Raw genomic sequence first — 21,649 nt, 5'->3', positions numbered from 1 at the left:
CTTGAAAAAATCTTCAAGCTGTTTACTGTTATAAAGAGCAGGAATATTGGCAGAGAACTGTAGCAGATCTTCAGCACACTGTCTCCTCTCTTCAATAACAGTTTCATCAAATCGTCCTAGAATTAAATAAGAATCAACACTTAAGGAAAGAAAGATCAAACACTGATTTATGTTAGTTTATGTTCACAATTTAGAAAGCAGCAGCAGGCCTATCACTGCCTATTTGCTCTGCTTATCAGGCAAACTTCTGAAGTCAAATCTAGTCTCTACAATTGGAATCAGTAGTGCTCCCACCAAAAAAGAAAATAATGTTTCTGATAAAAGAATAGGCAGAGGTGTCAACTAGTAAATAAATAATGCAGTGATAATCTAAAGCCTGTCAATATAAAAAACTTACCATTTAAGAGGCTGCTAATTTGAAACTAAAGTTGAAAGCAGAATTAATAAAGAACTCAAATGCTTTTCTATAGTAATTTAATACTGTAATTACTCATATAATTTTCCCTTTCCCACTCTTTTTTGATTTATAAACGGAGCTGAAGAGAGAAAATTACGAGAACATCTGTATGTCAGTGGGGTCAAAAACCTCAGCTTGAAGCAAAAAGCTTTCAAGCCAAATTCCATGTGTGATGCTGTCAGTGTGCATGAAAGCGCACTTGTGAGAAAAAAGAGAACACACACAGCACAGTGAGCTCTGGTTTGCAAGGTGATCGAAAGGTGGTTTTCAAAGAATTTTTTTTAATGATATATACAGTTTGAATGCTGATAAGACATTCTCAAATATGACCATTTTGTACTACTCTCAGATAAGATTACCGGTTGGCATTTGTCACATGCCATGTATCATACTGATTGCAATTTAGGTTCAAAAAAATACAAAATCAAAAGAGCAACACATCCCATACTTAAGTGGCTTCGCAAAATGTTAATAGAAAACTGAGGTATAAAGAGATTCCTAGTTATAGGCACCACAACTTATTGGAAGTAAGTCAACTTCTTTGCAGTTATCACTACAAAGAAGCAAATGAAAGAAAGGGAGGAAAAAAAGAAACAGATGGACTAAAACAGAGCCCTCACTTGCTTTAGTCAAAGCATTAAACTACATCTGAGAGTACAAAGAGAAAAGAGGTTACTTTTGCAGTGCCACACTTCCTGCAGTAGCTCAACAAGTATTTAATATAACTATAAAGTAAGGAAATTTATTTTTTTACTAACTTTTTAAAATATCACCTCTATTTTCCACCCACTCAGAAACACAATTAATGATTAAATTTTGGTGTGCTAACTAAATTTGTGCCAACTCTCTACTCTCCCTTGTTTATGGGGAAATCTGTTTCAAAATGCTCAACTCTATTGTAAAAACACATATTTACAAAAAAGATGTTCTAAACTAGGAAATGTCACATCTGATCCAACATACTTTAACTTAAAACCAGCCCTTATGTGTAAGATTATACTATATCCCAGCTAAAAAACTGGACATAATAAGTAGACTTTGTGGAAAATAACAGATTGAGGTTCAATCATTTTGATTTTAATCATGATATCACCTTAAAATGGTTAACAATGTTTTATAGAAAGTGAACAGGTTTTTTCTATGGAATGTAAATAAGCAAGGTAGCATGATCACATTAAAAATGCTTGTCAAACTAAAGATAAAAAAGAGAGAGAGAGAGAGAGAGATTCCTAGTTATACTACCCACGGCAAGAATTTGAAACTGAACCACTAAATACCTCAGCTCAATGTGTCTCATGCTTATGGTGAAATGTCTACTTCATGATAACTAAAAGAAATGGTTTTAGAGTTAGACCTGGGTTCAAACTACTTGCTCTATCATTCACTAGCTATAAAATCTTAGGCAGATTATTTCCTAATTTACAAAATGGAGAAAATGTACTTAAATGTACATTAAAATGTACTTAAAATGAGCAGTTCCATACCAGGCACATAGTAAGCACTTAATAAACCAATCATGGTGTCTTTAAATCTTCAAATACCATCATAGTGTCTGGCATACAGAACATGCTAATATATTTTTGTTGACTGTATGAGTGAATAATAAAAGCAGAGAAATACTTTCTAACACAAAGAACTATCTTACAGTGGAACATTCTATCCTAGAAGATAGTCATCTTTCACTGATAAGAAATTTTAGGGACTTCCCTGGTGGTCCAGTGGTAAAGAATCCGCCTTCCAATCAATCCCAGGTCGGGGAACTAAGATCCCACGTGCTGCAGGGAAACTAAGCCGTGCACCACAACTATTGAGCATGCATGCCACAACTAGAGAGCACACGTGCCACAAACTACAGAGCACATGCGCTCTGGAACACGCATGCCACAACTACAGAGCCCACGCACCCTGGAGCCTGCGCGCCACAACCAGAGAAGAGAAAACCTGCACACCACAACTAGAGAGCAGCCTGCGTGCCGCAACGAAGATCCCACATGCTGCCAGACCCGACACAGCCAAAAAAAGAAAGAAAGAAAAGGAAATTTTAACAGTGGGTCCATAAACAACCCCCTATGCTTAATGGATGGGTTACAACAATCCTACCAAACTCCACACGTATGTCCACAGATACATTTTTCTAGGGAAAAGATCTGTAACTTGTATCAGCATCCTCAAAGAGCCCAGGCCCAGTAAAGGTTAGCAGGCAAGTGGCAATCAATTAGAGGATTCCTAACATTCAGTATGCTACTTCATTTACTTTGGGATAGCCAGCTGCTATCCCCATATCTGTTCTCGCCTTCTTTCTAAGTAAAATAATCCCCAATTTCTAACTAGGTACATGGCGGCCCAGGGAAAAAAAAAAAAACTATAATTTCCATCTTGCCTTGCAGTTACATGTGGACACAGACTAAATTCTGGCCAATAACATATAAACAATAGTTATTTTGCAGATTACCAGAAATCTCTTTAAGAGACAACTGATATACACCCTCACCTCCCCACCTCCCGCTTTTTCTTCTATCTCCTTTTCCCTTTCCAAGAAGGACTATGATGTGGGAGGTTAAAAATGATATAGCAACAAGGCAGGAGCTTGGATTCCTGATTATTTTGGAGCTGCCCTGCCTCCTATGCTGCCCTGCATAGCCTACCTCCAGAGCTTATGCCATGAGAAAAAAATTGACGTCTATCTGGTTTTAAGTTTTGTCACAAGTAACCAAATCTAATATAATCCATTATGTTAAATCTACTTTCCTATTAGTTCCCAGTTCATACGCAACAAGTACATTAAATTAAATTCTTCCAATGACAAAAAACACATCTTAAATGACGCTGCTAGCATACCTATCAATAATATTATCTGGAAACAAACTTCTAAGAGCCCTAACATGTAGAGCAAATTCTGTGGCCTGAAAACAATCTAAGATATTCAATCTTGGGGAAAAAACCGCAGGCCAAACAGGTTAAAATGACAGCTAAATGTCCATTATTCCTTGTTTTGCCTAAATAATAAATTAAGTATGCATCGGTGCTTATGATTATTGTCCAACATTTTTATCCTTTAAACAAAAAAGTAAACTGCAGTACCTGTAAATTAGTATTTATGTGAGCATCTGCAATCTCAGAACAGAAATCCAGAAAATGCACATATTATATTATGCTTCAACCCACAAGACCACCTGATATTATCTTTAAATGAACCAACAACTTGTTGAAAAATTTTAATGAAAAACTTCCTAATATTTGATGACATCCTAAAAAAGTCTCATTTGCTGGCTGAAACAAATACATAAAAATTTAGCTGCTTTAATCCTAGTGTGATCAATGACTCATCCCACCTCCCTATTAAACTAGATTTAAATGCTTAAGTCTTTGTTATATTTCTATTGATCTATGCATTTCTATTCCACTAAACTTGGACAAGCAGAGATGAAATAGAACATTTTTCAGAATGGAGTAAAAGCAAAATTAAAGGCTAATGCATTAAAAGGTTCAATTACACTGAATCCTATCATCAGAACTAATATGATGAAAGAACATGCTCACTTCTTTGTTCCTAAGATATTTCAAAATAACAACAACAAAAAACAGTATTGGCAGCACGAAGATAAGCAGATGAATTTTAATGCAGTAACTACTGGCCCTAATATATGTTACAAAGCCACCTAATTTGAAAATTAGATTAAGAGTTAGCAAGATTCTAATGGAGACAACACACTAATGGCTATTCTCAAATTGTTAATCTTTTAATATCATCAACCTCCCTTAAAAGGCAACAACAAAGAGAAATTAATAAACAGGTGCTTCTCTTAACAGTGCTTTAAATTTCCATTCACAGGAATGGAAATTTTTTTATTTTCCTGTGAACAGAGTAGAAAATTTATACGTAATTGTGATAGAAAATGTAAAACAAATTTTTCCTGAGGTTTATTATACAATATTACATACTATATTATTTGTGTGTGAGTATGTACATATTATCTTTAAGCCACTCCACCACTTCCAAATTACTGAACAGTGGTCTGCTATTAAAAGCTGCAAAAGGAAAATTAAACCAAAACCTTCTAACAAAGCTGGTAAAGCATCGGAAATAAAGTCTCTCTCTTTGATTTATAAGCTGCCTTTGAGATTTTCTCTATGTTTTTTTAATTAAGTAGAACACCTCCTGAAAGCAGCGTTCACAACTTTTTTTAAATGCAAATGCCGGTGACCAAAAACTGATTATAAAAAACTAAAAGTTATCCTTGACCAGTAAGAAACTAGCCAGAAAAGCTTGGTGCTAATTCTTAACTGTATTAAAAATTCATTCACAGAGTAAAAAGAAAAAGAGGGAGGCCAACGTTCTCAGGTGTGAATTCCCTCTAGTCAACAGCACCAAGGACATACTTCTAGTTAAACAAGCTGGATTTAAGACTCCGATAAAGTATACTATGGGGAACCCTGAGGCATTTCACTAAGAGGGTGTTAGAAAGGACTTACAGGATTTGAGCCTGTGTTAGGTGCTTTGGGGAAAGATTCAAAGAAGTGGGGCTTTGTTTGCCCTGGCTTGGATGCTGTCAGGAAGTAGGAGTAATTCTATGATTCTGTTAATTCTATCTAATTCTATGATTCTATGATTTTAATAAATCTTACTATGAGGCAAGAAGAATGAACAGAGGCTAAGGCTGTGATTTATAAGAAAAAAAGCTGTAGTCATCACGATAGCCAGGATGAAGATATGCTTGATCATTTATGTGACTTGAAAAATGTTTTTGTCTGTGTTCAGACATGATTACAGAATGGTCTCGTTTTAGTCTTGATCCAAGGACACAGAGTGGCCTTGTCTAACGTTCCTGTTCTGTGAAACTGCTTACGTTCAACAGAAGAACAGCACAGCCAGGCCAACTTTAAGAAACACCAAAGTCAACCAAATAGGTAGTGTCGGGCCAGTTCTTTCTTAGATCTGTTAGGAACTGCTTTGCCTTTCTCACAGGAAATCATAGTGTGAGGAGAGATGTAACAAAGCAAACAAAAAACAATGATCTAATCATGAGAAAACAATCAGATCAAGATTGTGAAACCTACAAAACAACTGTCTCATACTCTTTAAAAATGTCAATGTCATGAAAGACCAAAAGAATGCATAAGGAATAGTCTAGATTAAAGAAACAAACCTAGAGGCATAATCCTGGATCCAAAAAAGAAAAAAATCTAAAAAAAACATTTTTAGAATAACTGGAAAAATCTGAATATTGACTACATATTTGATAATAGTATTATATCAATGCTAAATTCCTTGAGTGCTAAATTCCTTGAATAATATGGTATTGTGACTATAGGGGAAATATGGGAAGTAGGGATGAAATGTCACAATATCTCCAACTTATTCTCAAGTGCTTCAGTAAAAAAATGATACACACACACAGAGATACAGGAAAATGTGGCAAAATGTTCATCAGTGAACTTGGACAAAAGGTATATAAGTGTTCACTACATTGTTCTTTAGGGTCTTTTGGTAAATTTGAAAATTCTACAAGTTAAAAAAAATTGGAGAAAAATAAAATGAGTTAAGTGTCATATTGGTGAGATGTAGAACCACAAGGGGAAAACAACTAACTCAGCCTAAAGGAAACAGAACTTCCTAGAAGATGAGACAGCTAAAAATCTTAAAGGCTAACCAGAACGTTCTCAGTGGAACAGTGCAACACTGAAGAAGGAGACAGAGAAAGTGCAGTATATTAGAGGAAAGGCAGACCGAGCAACAGATGAGCGCTAACAGTAGCTGACGTTGTGTCAAGCACTGAGCTATACACACTACAGATATGATCCTCAGAACAGGAAGCTATAATCCCTAACTCACCAATAAAAAAATAGGCTCAGACGTTAATCTGTACAAGATCACACCGTTAAGTAAATAATGGAGAGAAGATTTGGGCCTAAATCTATCTGACTCCAAAAGGCATGTTCTTTTCACTGTAACACTAGAAGAGTAACTACATATCCAATGGTTCTGTAAATTACAATAGGACTCTCTTTTGCAGCTGAGGCTTATGTACTAAAAATGAGAGAATAGTTAAAAGACAGATGATTGACCAACACTTCCCTCCATACAACCACAGCTGCTGCCTGCAAGGTTCACTGCAACTATAAGTATTACAAATGGACTGTACCATTTATTGAAAGAGATAAATTGCTCACTTACTAAGATTAATAAGAAAATTTCACTCTTTAATATATAAGGATGTGGAGAAAAGCTGAAAATAATCCACTAGCAACAGACAATAATAGCTAAGAACCTCAACCAATTCCGAAGCCACTCCCTTTCACCCAGTGACAAGCTTATTGTCCAAGAAGCCGGGCTGTACATCTCCCAACATTAAAGTTACAGCTACTTGGGTGCAGTTGAATTCCACAGTACAGAACGTATAAGGCAGAAAGTAAAAATATCCCTCCACCCACATCATCACAGGTTATACACATTAGGTATGACTTCACACAAATATGTATGTCTATTTAAACACAGATGGGATCTTAACAAAACATATTGCTATGCAACATTTGTTTTCTGTATCTTAAAAATATATTGGACATCTTTCTACATCAGTCTATCTCAAATAGCTGCAGAATTCTATTTATTGGCTAAATTATGGCACATCCATAGAATCACACAGTGAGAAAATTCAGTGTCAGTATTGAAAATGCTTCAAGGAAACCCATGTGTATATACATATATGTGTGTTCATATATGTGCTGTGTGTTCTCAAAGTTTGGTCCACAGACAGCTGGGGGTCCCCCCGAGGGCCTGGGGGTCCCCCCGAGGGCCTTTTAAGGGATCAACAAGGTCAAAACCATTTTCATAATAATACCAAGACAGAAGTTGCATTTTTCACCACATTGACATTTGCACTGATAATCTAAAAGCAATGGCAGTAAAACTGCTGACCTCTTGGCATGAATCAAGACAATGACACCAAACTATACTTACTAGTACTCATATTCCTTATTGCCATTCACTCATATTAAATTTTTTTAAATGCCAGTTTCACGTGAGAATGTCCTTGATGAAGCAGTAAAAATTATTAACTTTATTAAACTTCAATCCTTGAGACCATTTCTATTTTTTTTTTCTTTATTTTTGGCTGCGTCGGGTCTTAGTTGCAGCGTGCAGGCTCTTTGTTGTGGTGCGCAGGCTTCTCTCTAGTTGTGGCGTGCAGGTTTTCTCTTAAGTAGTTGTGACGTGCAGGTTCCAGAGGGCTCTGTAGTCTGTGGCGTGTGGGCTCTAGGTGAGACATGAGAGCTCAGTAGTTGTGGCACACGGGCTTAGTTGCCTGTTCCAGTTCCCTGACCAGGGATCGAACCTGTGTCCCCTGCATTGCAAGGTGGATTCTTTACCACTGGACCACCAGGGAAGTCCCTGAGACCATTTCTTTTTAAAAGTCTATGGGTAAAAAAAAACTATAACTACTCAGACTTGGATATTTGACAGATATTCTCTCAAAAATAAACTGAGCCTAACACTTCAAGTAAAACAACCAATGGCATTGTTTTCAGTGATGAAATTCAAGCTGTCAATTCACTATAAGCTTGACAGCTTCGCAATACTTAAAAAATTTCCTTTAGAGATCTGTGATGATATTAACAATTTTTGATATATAATGAAATGGGTCAACATTTTCAAGATCTGCATAACTCAAGGAACCAATCTTTTTCAAATGATCAATGCATGATGTTACAAGCTCATGCATAAGTAAAATATCCATTCAAATCTAAGACAGACCAGATGGATTTTTTTTTAATTTTTTACGTTTTTTTTTTTTTTTTGCCTGTATTGGGTCTTCGTTGCTGCACATGGGCTTTCTCTAGTTGTGGTGAGTGGGGGCTACTCTTCGTTGAGATGTGCAGGCTTCTCATTGTGGTGGCTTCTCTTGCTGAGAAGCACGGGCTCTAGGAGTGCGGGCTTCAGCAGCTGCAGCACGCAGGCTCCGTAGTTGCAGCACGCAGGTCCTACAGCGCATGGGCTTCAGTAATTGCAGCACGTGGGCTCAGCAGTTGGAGAGCACGGGCTCTAGGGCGTGTGGGCTTCAGTAGTTGTGGTGCATGCGCTCAGTAGTTGTGGCTCACAGGCTCTAGAGCACAGACTCAGTAGTTGTGGCCCATGGGCTTAGTTGCTCTGCAGCATGTGGGATCTTCCCGGACCAGGGATCGAACCCATGTCCCTGCATTGGCAGGCAGATTCTTAACCACTGCACCACCAGGGAAGTCCCCAGACTCATGGATTTTAATACAACAAAGTACCAAAGGTTCATTGACAGGGTTTCAGATTCCATAATGCAATTAAACCTTTAAGAAATTACTGCTGTGGGGGGCGGGGTCAAGATGGCAGAGTGGGAGGATGCAGAGTTTGCATCCCCCCACAACTAGGGCACCTAACCAGATGCTGGTGGGGGACCTAAACACCCAAGGGGACAGGAGGAACCCCCAAGTGATAAGGTAGGACGTAGGGGGGAGCAAGGGGGGAGGAGAAGTAGAGGCCGAATGGGAACAGCACCCCTGAGGGGTGGCTGGGGGAGGGAAGGGGTTCCCAAGCCTTCAGAGACCCTTGGGGGTTCAGAGGATCAGAGGGGAAAGCGGCTAGCGTTTCCCCTGCCCAATCGGGCCCTGGGAAGCCTGCTGGGGTCCCAGGCCAGGTTCTCTGCCCTCCGAGGCCACTTCTGGCCATGTGGGTCCTGGGGGCGTGGGAGGGACGGTGGGGAAAGAAGAGGAGAGGCGAATGGGGAGGGACCCTCAGGGATCGGAGGATCAGGGAGGTAACGCAGCTTGCATTTCCCCCACCTAGGCAGGCCCCGGGAGGCCTGCTGGGCCCCCCGGCCTGGTCCTCTACCTTGCAGGGCACCCTCCAACCGTGTGAGCCGTAGGGGCATGGGAGCAAGGTGGTGGGGGAAAAGGAGAGAGGAAGACAAGGGACCCTCCAGGAATGGAGGATCGGGAGGAACGTGCCTAGCGTTTCCCCTGCCCACTCGGGCCCGTGGAGCCTGCTGGGGTCCCGGGCCTGGTCCGCGATCATCCAAGATCCCCTCCAGCCATGTGGGTCCTAGGGGCGTGGCAGGGGGAGGAGGGGAGAAGAGTAGAGGCGAACGGGGAGGGACACTCTGGGATGGGAGGATCAGTGGGGAGAAGAGCGGCTAACATTTCCCCAACCAATCCGACCCTGGGGACCCTGCTGAGGTCCTGGGCCTCATCATCCACACTCCGAGGCCAGAGGCACTCCAGGGCCCCTCTGGCTGCACTGAGCCTATGCCCCACCCCCATCCTCCCAGGGCCATGGGTCCTAAACCTAGACCCCACCCCCACCTAATCCAAACCCCTGCCTAAGCCCCACCCCCCACAGCCAAGGCCTTTTCTGCTTGTTTTTCTTTTCCCTCTATCTTGCTACTGTGGATCTGTCTTATCTTGTTATTGTTTCATCTATATTTTTATTTTTTATAACATATCTGTTAGTTTTCTAATCTTATTTTATTTTTTACTCTTTGTTATTGTCTCCTCCCTTTCTTTTTCTTTGCCACCCCGCGTGGCTTGAGGGATCTTGGTTCACGGGCCAGGGGTTGGGCCTGAGCCCCTGTGCTAGGAGCTCTGAGTCCGAACCACTGGACTAACAGAGAACCTCAGACCCCAAGGAATATTAATCAGACTGAGGTCTCCCAGAGGTCCTCATCTCACCACCAACACCTGGCTCTACCCAACAGCCTACAAACTCCAGTGCTGGAAGCCTCAGGCCGAACAACCAGTAAGACAGGAACACAGTCCCACCCATTAAAAAAAAAAAAAAAATGAGACAACAAAAAACCATGTTACAGATAAAGGAGCAAAGTAAAAACCTACGACCAAATAAATGAAGAGGAAATAAGCAACCTACCTGAAAAAGAATTCAGAGTAATGATAGTACAAATGATCCAAAATCTCAGAAACAGAATGGAGGCACAGATCAAGAAAATACAAGAAATATTTAAGAAAGACCTAGAAGAACTAAAGAACAAACAGAGATGAACAACACAATAAATGAAATTAAAAATACACTAGCAGGAATCAACAGCAGAATAACTGAGGCAGAAGAATGAATAAGTGAGCTGGAAGACAGAATGGTGGAAATAACTGCCAAGGAGCAGAATAAAGACAAAAGAATGAAAAGAATTGAAGACAATCTCAGAGACCTCTGGGACAACACTAAACGCACCAACATTCGAATTATAGGGGTCCCAGAAGAACAGAAAAAGGAAGAGTCTGAGAAAATATTCAAAGAGATTATAGTCAAAAACTTCCCTAATGTGGAAAAGGAAAGAGCCACCCAAGTCCAGGAAGCACAAAGAGTCCCATACAGGATAAACCCTAGGAGAAACACACCAACACACATATTAATCAAACTATCAAAAATTAAATTCAAAGAAAAAAAAATTTAAAGCAGCAAGGGAAAAGCAAAAAATAACATACAAGGGAATCCCCATGAGGTTATCAGCTGGTTTTTCAGCAGAAGCTCTGCAGGCCAGAAGGGAGTGGCAGGGTATACTTTAAGTAATGAAAGAGGAAAACTTACAACCAAGATTACTCTACCCAGCAAGGATCTCATTCAGATTTGATGGAGAAATTAAAACCTTTACAGACAAGCAAAAGTTAAGAGAATTTGGCACCACCAAACCAGCTTTACAACAAATGCCAGAGGAACTTCTCTAGGTGAAGAAAAAGACCCACAGAAACAAACCTAAAATAATTAAGAAAATGGTAATAGGAACATACATATCGATAAATACCTTAAATGTAAATGGATTAAATGCCCCAACCAAAAGACACAGACTGGCTGAATGGATACAAAAACATGACCTGTATATATATGCTGTCTACAAGAGACCTACTTCAGACCTAGGGACACATACAGACTGAAAGTGAGGTGATGGAAAAAGATATTCCATGCAAATGGAAATCAAAAGAAACCTGGAGTAACAACAGTCATATCAGATAAAATAGACTTTAAAATAAAGACTGTTACAAGTGATAAGGAAAGACACTACATGATGATCAAGGGAGCAATCCAAAAAGAAGATATAACAATTATAAATATTTATACGCCCAACATAGGAGCACCTCAATATATAAGGCAAATTCTAACCATAAAAGGAGAAATCAACAGTAACACAATAATTGTAGGGGATTTTAACACCCCACTTACAGCAACGGACAGATCATCCAAACAGAAAATAAATAAGGAAACACAAGCTTTAAATTACACAACAGACCAAATAGATTTAATTGATATTTATAGGAGAGTCCACCCGAAAGTGGCAGAATACACTTTCTTCTCAGTGCACACAGAAGATTCTCCAGGTTAGATACATCTTGGGTCACAAATCAAGCCTTGGAAAGCTTAAGAAAACTGAAATCGTATCAAGCATCTTTTCCAACAACAAGGCTATGAGATTAGAAATCAATTACAGGAAAACGACTGAAAAAAATCACAAATACATGGAGGCTAAACAGCGTGCTACTAAATAACCAAGAGATCACTGAAGACAACAAAGACGAAATTAAAAATACCTAGAAACAAATGACAATGAAAACACGACGACCCAAAACCTATGGGACACAGCAAAAGCAGTTCTAAGAGGAAAGTTTATAGCAATTCAACCTCACCTCAAGAAACAAGAAAAATCTCAAATAAACAATCTAACCTTACACTTAAAGCAACTAGGGAAAGAAGAACAAAGAAAACCCAAAGTCAGTAGAAGGAAAGAATTCATAAATATCAGAGCAGAAATAAATAAAACAGAAATGAAGGAAACAATAGCAAAGATCAATAAAAGTAAAAGTTGGTTCTCTGAGAAGATAAACAAAATTGATAAACCTTTAGCCAGATTCATCAAGAAAAAAAGGGAGAGGGCGCAAATCAAAAAAATTAGAAATGAAATAGGAGAAATCACAACTGACACCACAGAAATACAAAGGATTATAAGAGACTACTACAAACAACTATATGCCATTAAAATGGACAACCTCAAAGAAATGGACAAATTCTTGGAAAGGTACAATTTTCCAAGCATGAACCAGGAAGAAATAGAAAATATAAACAGACCAATCACAAGCACTGAAGTTGAAACTGTGATTAAAAATCTTCCAACAAACAAAAGCCCAGGACCAGATGGCTTCACAGGCGAATTCTACCAAACATTTAAAGAAGAGCTAACACCTATCCTTCTTAAACTCTTCAAAAAAATTGCAGAGGAAGGAACACTCCCAAATTTGTTCTATGAGGCCACCATCACCCTGATACCAAAACCAGAAAAAGATATCACAAAAAAAGAAAATCACAGATCAATATCACCGATGAACATAGACACAAAAATCCTCAACAAAATACTAGCAAACAGAATCCAACAACACTTTAAAAGGATCATACATCATGATCAAGTGGGATTTGTCCCAGGAATGAAAGTATTCTTCAATATATGCAAATAAATCAATGTGATACACCATATTAACAAATTAAGGAATAAAAACCATATGATCATCTCAATAGGTACAGAAAAAGCTTCTAACAAAATTCAACACCCATTTATGATAAAAACTCTCCAGAAAATGTGCACAGACGGAACCTACTGCAACATAATAAAGGTCATATATGACAAACCCACACCAAACATCATTGGTGATAAACTGAAAGCATTTCCACTAAGACCAGGAACAAGACAAGGATGTCCACTCTTGCCACTCATTCAACATAGTTTTGGAAGTCCTAGCCATGGCAATCAGAGAAGAAAAAGAAATGAAATGAATACAAATTGGAAAAGAAGTAAAACTGTCACTGTTTGCCGATGACATATTATACATTAAAAATCCTAAAGATGCCACCAGAAAACTACTAGAACTAATCAATGAACTTGGTAAAGTTGCAGGATACAAAATTAATGCACAGAAATCTCTTGCATTCCTACACACTAACAACAAAAGATCAAAAAGAGAAATTAAAGAAACAATCCAATTTACCATCGCAACAAAAAGAATAAAATACCTAAGAATACACCTACCTAAGGAGGCAAAAGACCTGTACTCAGAAAACTATAAAACGCTGATGAAAGAAATCAAAGATGACATAAACAGATAGGAGAAATATACCATGTTCTTGGATTGGAAGAATCAGATTTGTGAAAATGATTATACTACCCAAAGCAATCTACATTTTCAATGCAATCCCTATCAAATTACCAGTGGCATTCTTCACAGAATTAGAACAAAAAATTTTTAAATTTGTATGAAAACACAAAAGACCCTGAATAGCCAAAGCAATCTTGAGGGAAAAAAACATGGAGCTGGAGGAACCAGGCTCCCCAACTTCAAGCTATACTACAAAGCTACAGTAACCAAGACAGCATGGTACTGGCACAAAAACAGAAATATAGATCAGTGGTACAGGATAGAAAGCTCAGAGATAAACCCACACACATATAGTCACCTACTTTATGACAAATAAGGCAAGAACATATAATGGAGAAAAGACAGCCTCATCAATAAGTGGTGCTGGGAAAACTGGACAGCTACATGTAAAAGAATGAAATTAGAACACTCCCTAACACCATACACAAAAATAAACTCAAAATGGATTAAAGACATAAATGTAAGACCGGACACTACAAAACTTTTGAGGAAAACAAAGGAAAAACACTCTTTGACATAAACCACAGCAAGATCTTTTTTGACCCACCTCCTAGAGTAATGAAAATAAACCAAAAATAAACAAATGGGACCTAATGAAACTTAAAAGCTTTTGCACAGCAATGGAAACAATAAACAAGATGAAAAGACAACCCTCAGAATGGGAGAAAATATTTGCAAACGAAGCAACAAAGGATTAATCTCCAAAATATACAAACAGCTCATGGAGCTCAATATCAAAAAAACAAACAACCCAATCAAAAAATGGGTGGAAAACCTAAATAGACATTTCACCAAAGATGACATACAGATGGCCAAGAGGCACATGACAAGATGCTCAACATCACTAATTATTAGAGAAATGCAAATCAAAACTGCAATGAGGTATCACCTCACACTGGCCATCGTCAAAACATTTATAAACAGTAAATGCTGGAGAGGGTGTGGAGAAAAGGGAACCCTTTTGCACTGCTGGTAGGAATGTAAATTGGTACAGCCACTATGGAGAACAGTATGGAGGTTCTTTAAAAAACTAAAAATAGAACTACCGTATTACCCAGCAATCCTACTACTGGGCATATACCCTGAGAAAACCATAATTCAAAAGGACACATGTACCCCAATGTTCATTGCAGCACTATTTACAATAGCCAGGACATGGAAACAACCTAAATGTCCAATGACAGATGAACGGATAAGAAGATGTGGCACATATATACAATGGAATATTACTCAGCCATAAAAAGGAACGAAATTGGGTCATCTGTAGAGATGTGGATGGACCTAGAGTCTGTCAGTCAGAATGAAGTAAGCCAGAAAGAGAAAAACAAATATCATATAGTAACACATATATGTGGAATATAGAAAAATGGTAGAGACGAACCTATTTGCAGGGCAGGAATAGAGATGTAGATGTACAGAACAGACATGTGGACCCAGGGGGTGATGGGGAAGGTGGGCCGAATTGGGAGACTACGATTGACATATATACACTACCATGCGTAAAACTGATAGCTAGTAGGAACATGCTATAAAGCACAGAAAGCTCAGTTTGGTGCTCTGTGACGACCTAGATGGGTGGGATGGGGGGGCGGGGGAGGGAAGTCCAAGGGGTAGGAGATATAGGTAGACATACAGCTGGTTCACTTCATTCTACAGCAGAAACTAACACAACATTCTAAAGCAATTATACTCCAATTAAAAAAATGTTAATAAAAGAATAAGAAATTACCGCTGTCTACTCAGTCATAGAAAAGAATAAATTTTGCCATATGTAACAACATGGATGTACCTGGAAAGTATTACGCTTAGTGAAATAAGGCAGAGAAAGACAAATACTGTATATTTTCACTTACATGTAGAATCTAAAAAATAAAACAAACAAATGAGTATGACAAAACAGAAACAGACACACAGATACATAGAACAAACTAATGGTTACCAGTGGAGACAAGGTTGAGGGGAGGGGCAATATAGGGGTAGGGAATTAAGAGGTACAAACTACTAGGCATAAAATAAATAAGATACAAGGATGTAATGTACAGCACAGAGAATATAGCCAACATTTTATAACTTCAAATAGAGTATAATTTTTAAAAATATCAAAGCACTATGTTGTACACCTGAAACTAACATAATATTGTAAATCAGCTAGACTTCAATAACAGAAAAAAGGAGGAATTTACCAGTGTCAAGCTCTATGTATCAAAGAATATCTTCAATTATCTGAAGAGCTATTAAAATACTCCTCCCTTTTTCAACTACATCATCTGTGTGACCCTAAATTTTCGTCATATACTTCAACCAAAACCACCACCACAGACTGAATCCAGAAGCAGATACAAGAATCAGCTGTTGGGACTTCCCTGGTGGGGCAGTGGTTAAGAATGCGCCTGCCAAGGTAGGGGACATGGGTTTGAGCCCTGGTCCGGGGAGATCCCACATGCCACAGAGCAACTAAGCCCGTGCACCACAACTACTGAACCTGCGCTCTAGAGCCTGCAAGCCACAACTACTGAAACCCTAAAGCGCGCCTAAAGCCCGTGCTCCGCAGCAAGAGTAGCCACCGCGATGAGAAGCCCACACACCGCAATGAAGAGTAGCCCCTGCTCGCCGCAACTAGAGAAAGCCCGCACAGCAAAGAAGACCCAACGCACCAAAAATAAATAAATAAAATAAATAAATTTATTTTAAAAAAAAGAATCAGCTGTCTTCTTTTAATACAGGCATTGGAGGTTTGCAAAAGTAAACTAATAGTACTCCTCTAGTTTTTTTGCTTTGGAAAAATCATTTTTCATAAAAATATTAACATGTTAAGTGTGTTTTTATTCTTAATTTAGTACAATAATATTTTTAAACTTCTAGTATGGTAAATATTAAGAGATATAACCAAATACAATCTTCAAGCTTCAATAATTTTTAAGAGTGTAAAGGAGACTTCTGAAGCCAAAGCATCTAATAATCTGATAAATATCTCCTGTGTAGACATGAGAATAGATGTGTAGTAAAATTTACCAAAAACAGGAAAAGGTATATTCCAAATTGTCCTCCCCAACCTGGTCAAATTTCTACTCTTCCTGTATCTATTTCCCCATAGTAGCTATAATCAAACTTTTAAATTTCTGCCATGAGACTGACTTTTTTTTTGGGGGGGTGGGCTGCATTGGGTCTTTGCTGCTGTGTGCAGGCTTTCTCTAGTTGCGGCGAGCAGGGGATACTCTTCGTTGTGGTGTGCGGGCTTCTCATCGCAGTGACTTCTCTTGTTGCAGAGCACGGGCTCTAGGTGCGAGGGCTTCAGTACTTGTAGCACACAGGCTCAGTAGTTGTGGCTCGCAGGCTCTAGAGCATAGGCTCAGTAGTTGTGGCTCATGGGCTTAGTTGCTCCACTGCATGTGGGATCTTACCACACCAGGGCTCAAACCTGTGTCCCCTGCCATTGGCAGACGGATTCTTAACCACTATGCTACCAGGGAAGCCCGTGACTGACTTTTAATATCATTGCCTATAACTACTCCAATTCTTAAATCTTCACTCATTTTCTTTTTACTCAATTTATTTTTCAAGCATTTATATGTTAGGCATGGTCCTACATGCTGAAGATATATCCATAAGTAAGAATAAAGCAGTCTCTAAACAACACAGCTTAGAGTTGAAAGGGGGAGGAAAAGACAGTTAAGTACAACATGAGGGAGGTTTCTTTACTTTCAGAATACAAAAGAAAAAAAACTTTTTGATGTGGATTTAGAAGTATGATTCTTAAAACTCCTCAGATTAGTCTATTTTTAAATTATTTGCATCTTCATAATAAAAGTAGAGTGCCACAAGATTTAAAAACTTGACAGTAAGAATGCCACATCCTAAAGCACTTCTGGATCATGATGCTCACTTCAACTATGAGACTCTAAGTGTCTTAGAAGACAGAGATTGAGTCATTGTATCCACAGTGCTTATTTCTAAAATGTTTCTTGAATTAAATGTGCCCATAAAATTTCCAGATAATTAAGAGCTAAACTGAAATTTATCAGAGAAGACTCTATTAATAACAGATTTGTGGCATGTAACCAGCTGCAACTTTAATCAGGACAGGTGTCAAGAAAAAACGTAGGGAACCATAGATCTTGGATAGTAACTATGAACAAAAGGCAACAGAAATGTGGAGCACCAACGGAATGTCTGGACTCAAAGGCCAAAAGCAAGCAGTCAAAGGTTAATAGCCTATGATAACAAAGAGCTTGTGGATCCCCCTAATGCTTAATAGGAGAACGGAATGAGTGGATGGACCCATCAGGACTAATGGTTCTATTGCTAGTGACCAGCTGCCCACATCCCTCAATTGTTTTTCACCTTTTTAATTATGCATCCAAGATACTTCTTGCTATTACTTATATTTCAAAATATCACTATATATCATAAATTGTTAATATTTAGTATTTATTAAAATTAAATAATTGTAGCAAGAAGCTTTCGATGACCACTTTATCCTGGCATAAATGCCACTGATGTTGCTATACTATATAAGATTCTCTGCATCTTGTGCCCAGATCTCAAGGAGCTGTTAAAACGTGCTGAATATCCTGAGGAAGCAGGTGTGAAGCTCAGTTAGTACTGTGGTCCTGCAGTCAAATCAGAATGAAGAAATCCCTGTGCCACGTGGACTCTTAGCCAATGGAGACAAGATAACATCAGATCATCCAGAATTCTTCTAAAATGAAAGACAGACAGTAGGGTTCAGTCAAGAGATCAAAACCACACAGTAATTGGAACAGGAAAAGTTTAATATAAAGAACTATTAACCATGACAATGGAAAAATGAAATTCTAAAGTGAAAAGAGAACTCTAAAGAATACCCCAGGGTACCCAAGGAAGAAAAAAATTGGAAGGGGAAAGCCCTCCCCAAGGTTAGGACTCAGATCTTCTTGGAAAAGGTATGGTTAGAGCCACTGGATGGGGGAGACATTTGCTGGGTTTCCCGGGCCAGAACTGGTCCACAGTTGCCAGGAAAGACCCCTGCAGACTTCAGAAGGGACAAGTCTGGCGGGTGGGCAACGAGACAGTCACAGTGCTGGGAGCCCACTCACAAGCAAGGTAATGCAAGGCCTGGGAGACACAGTGGCAGTGTCGGGAAGGCCACAGGAAATGACTTTCTGAAGTAATAAAGGCAGGCCAAAGCTGTCAGACATGCATGGAGAAGGAGAGGGGCATCAAGAATCTGTTCACCTGCAGGGCAACAAGGCCTTAGGTCTACAGTGTCCCTGTCAGGAGGGGTACAGGGTGCTAGCAGGCTGAAGCTGAGAGGCAGGTACACAGAGGAAGTCAGAGTCTGAAGCCCATTCTCCAATAGGTCTGGGGGACCTTGGTGTGCTCAGCTAGATGGCCATCAATTGGCTGGGGCTGCAAGCTTATCAGGAGCCTGAGCTCTAGGTATACAGCTGAGGCAGATGCCTCTGGCAACGGTGCAGCAAAAGCAAAATGAAAAACAAAGCCCATAGAACACTGGAAAGAAGAAGAAAAGACCTCACCCTCCCACAATGCCCCTCCAGTGTCCTCTACTGTGAAGCTTAACTGCATACTCACTGTAAAGGAAAATGCTTACAGAGTCCAAGCCATTAATGCAGAACAGGAAATGAAAGAAGGGACCTGAAGGGGAACTCCCTGGAGGTCCAGTAGTAAGGACTCTGCGCTTTTACTGCCGAGGGCACGTGTTCAAACCCTGGTTGGGGAACTAAAAACCTGCAAGCCTCGCAGCATGGCCAAAAAAAAAAAAAAGAAGGGACCTGAAGCTAAGAGGCAATAAATGGATAACTGGCACGGCTTCTTAAAACCAAGAAGTACCAATGTAAGAGCCCCAGGAATTCCAGGGTGATCCTGAAAGGCAGCAATTTCCCCAGTGTTGATGAGAAATATAGTTGGTATCAAAACATACTCTCTAAAGCCATTATACGAAAATCAACATGGTATAGAAACAGGAATTAATGTAAGAATAGACAAATAAATGCCACAAAAGAAAAAAACCTTTAATTCATGGCAACGCATATGAAAAGTATAACAAAGATTTCACTAGGAAAAATATGGATTATTTAATAAATGATCTTATAACAGATACCTAACCATCTGAAAGAACAGTAAAATGGAGTATCATCTGATATCCCATTCAAATATAAATTCCACATGGATATTAAAAAGAACTTTTTAAGCTATAAAAATCATCTTACAAGCAAATGTAGGTATGGGAGACCTTTCTAATCAGGACCAAAACTGCAAAATCTTGGCAGGGAGGTTAGTGGAGGGGCATGCAAGAATAGAACTGAAGGGCTTCCCTGGTGGTACAGTGGTTGAGAGTCCGCCTGCCGATGCAGGGGACACGGGTTCGTGCCCCGGTCGGGAGGATCCCACATGCCGCGGAGCGGCTAGGCCCGTGAGCCATGGCCGCTGAGCCTGCGCGTCCGGAGCCTGTGCTCCGCAACGGGAGAGGCCACAACAGTGAGAGGCCCGCGTACCGCAAAAAAAAAAAAAAAAAAAGAATAGAACTGAACATATAAAAATTTGTTTGGCAAAAGCTATCATAAACAACTCTGAAATATGTATATGTACGTGAATATAAAAATACATGTGTACATATACATGTATATATGCAGGTTTGTATATGAATGGAAGTATGTATTATGTATGCATTGTAACATGTATGTACATAAATGCATTGTGTTTCCCAACTATAGCAGCTGAAAGAGCCTAAAAGCAAGCTACCATGAGCTTATCTACTGCCCAGGCAGTTGTCTCTTTCGTCTCTGTGGCAGCCAGAGTCCAGCCAAAAAATGGAATCCACACAGCAATTTGAACAGGAAAAGTCTTACAAAGAATTATTAACTATTTACACAAGATTAACTACTAAGAAGGAATAAAAGAGAACTATAAGGAATATCCTAGGGTGGAGAGAGAAAACCAAAGGCAGTACTTGTAAGGGGCGCCTCGTCCCCAAGGCTGGACTTCAGATCTCATGGACACTGTGGCTGCAGCACACTGGGTAAGAGAAGTTAGCTGGGCTGCCCGAGCCACACCTGTTCCATAGCAGGAGGGCCAAAGTCGGTGCGCAAGGAACTGCAGGCTGGCAAACAAGAAATTTTGCTGTGGTGTCAGCAGGCCAAGGGTGGAAGGCAGGAAGCCCCAGATAGGAACTGGCAACAAAATTTGCTAGAGGATGAGCACACGGGGCAGCCCACACACGCACATGCCACTGGCAACACAGCGAGCAGGAACAGAAGTACACCCAAACCCTATCTCCTGCAGGGTCCCTCCAACACCCTCTGCAGATTAAGTTTATACATGCCAGTTGGAACAGTAGGTCCAATAAGGCAATAAAAGGTTGATTTGGAGCTAAAATGCAATAAATTGATAACTAACATAGTTTCTAAAATCATTCCCCACAAAAAGCAACCAGGGCTCTGTGAAAAGACGGCTGATTCCAGGGCTGGAGCATAATAAATTCAAGATGAGCAATGAACATCTTCTTATGCCTAAAAGTAAGAAGTACTTTAAAAAAAAAAATTCGATAGGAAGAAGTTACAAGGACAGAAAAGCCAGAGTAAAAGGTCTCCTACTGGTCAAAACTAGGACAATTTGAGCATCAAAATAATTAAGTACATTAATGAATTCTAAACTATTAGGGGAAAAAAATAAGTATATGTGTCCAAATAAATAATGGATAGATGGATAAATATACAGACAGATACAATACACAGACATACAGCTGTATAGACAGATAAACAGATACAAGTAAAAAGAAGAATAGTTAACAAAGATACACAGATAAAGTGAGAAGGGAGGATAATCATTAATGTGGAAGGGGTGCTGGAACTGGAAAAATCATTATTTTGTAGCCATCATGCAAACATTGGTTCATGTAAGAATCAATGGATGCTAACTCTAAGAGGCAATTTTGTAAAAGAGCAGGATATATTCATGATCTTAAAAGTTTTGGAAGAAAGGAAGGAAGAAGGAAGGGAGAGAGGGATGGAGACATGGAGGGAG

The 21,649-nt window shown here is 39.4% G+C and overlaps 1 protein-coding gene across 5 annotated transcripts in view; it reads right to left on the bottom strand.

Annotated features, from left to right (window-relative positions):
* Positions 1-21,649, bottom strand: part of RPS6KC1 (ribosomal protein S6 kinase C1) — a 244,848-nt gene that overhangs the window by 184,671 nt on the left and 38,528 nt on the right. For 4 of the 5 annotated variants that reach the window (XR_016392839.1, XM_089909628.1, XM_089909646.1 and 1 more), the window contains exon 4: positions 1-116. Coding sequence is in view for 4 of the 5 variants with exons in the window: in XM_089909628.1 (XP_089765754.1) it covers positions 1-116 (116 nt within the window). In the remaining variant the exon portion in view is untranslated. Of the gene's footprint in view, positions 117-7,415; positions 7,573-21,649 lie in introns of those variants that run through there. The other variant, XM_022593410.2, reaches the window with a different exon arrangement.

The sequence above is a fragment of the Delphinapterus leucas genome, chromosome 1 (genome assembly GCF_059928025.1).
Source record: "Delphinapterus leucas isolate spDelLeu-1000000601 "Yukka" chromosome 1, BTC_Dleu_Yukka2, whole genome shotgun sequence".
Taxonomy (NCBI): domain Eukaryota; kingdom Metazoa; phylum Chordata; class Mammalia; order Artiodactyla; family Monodontidae; genus Delphinapterus; species Delphinapterus leucas.
The sequence above is the reverse complement of the archived record's forward strand: the minus strand, read 5'-3'. Positions and strand labels throughout refer to the sequence as shown.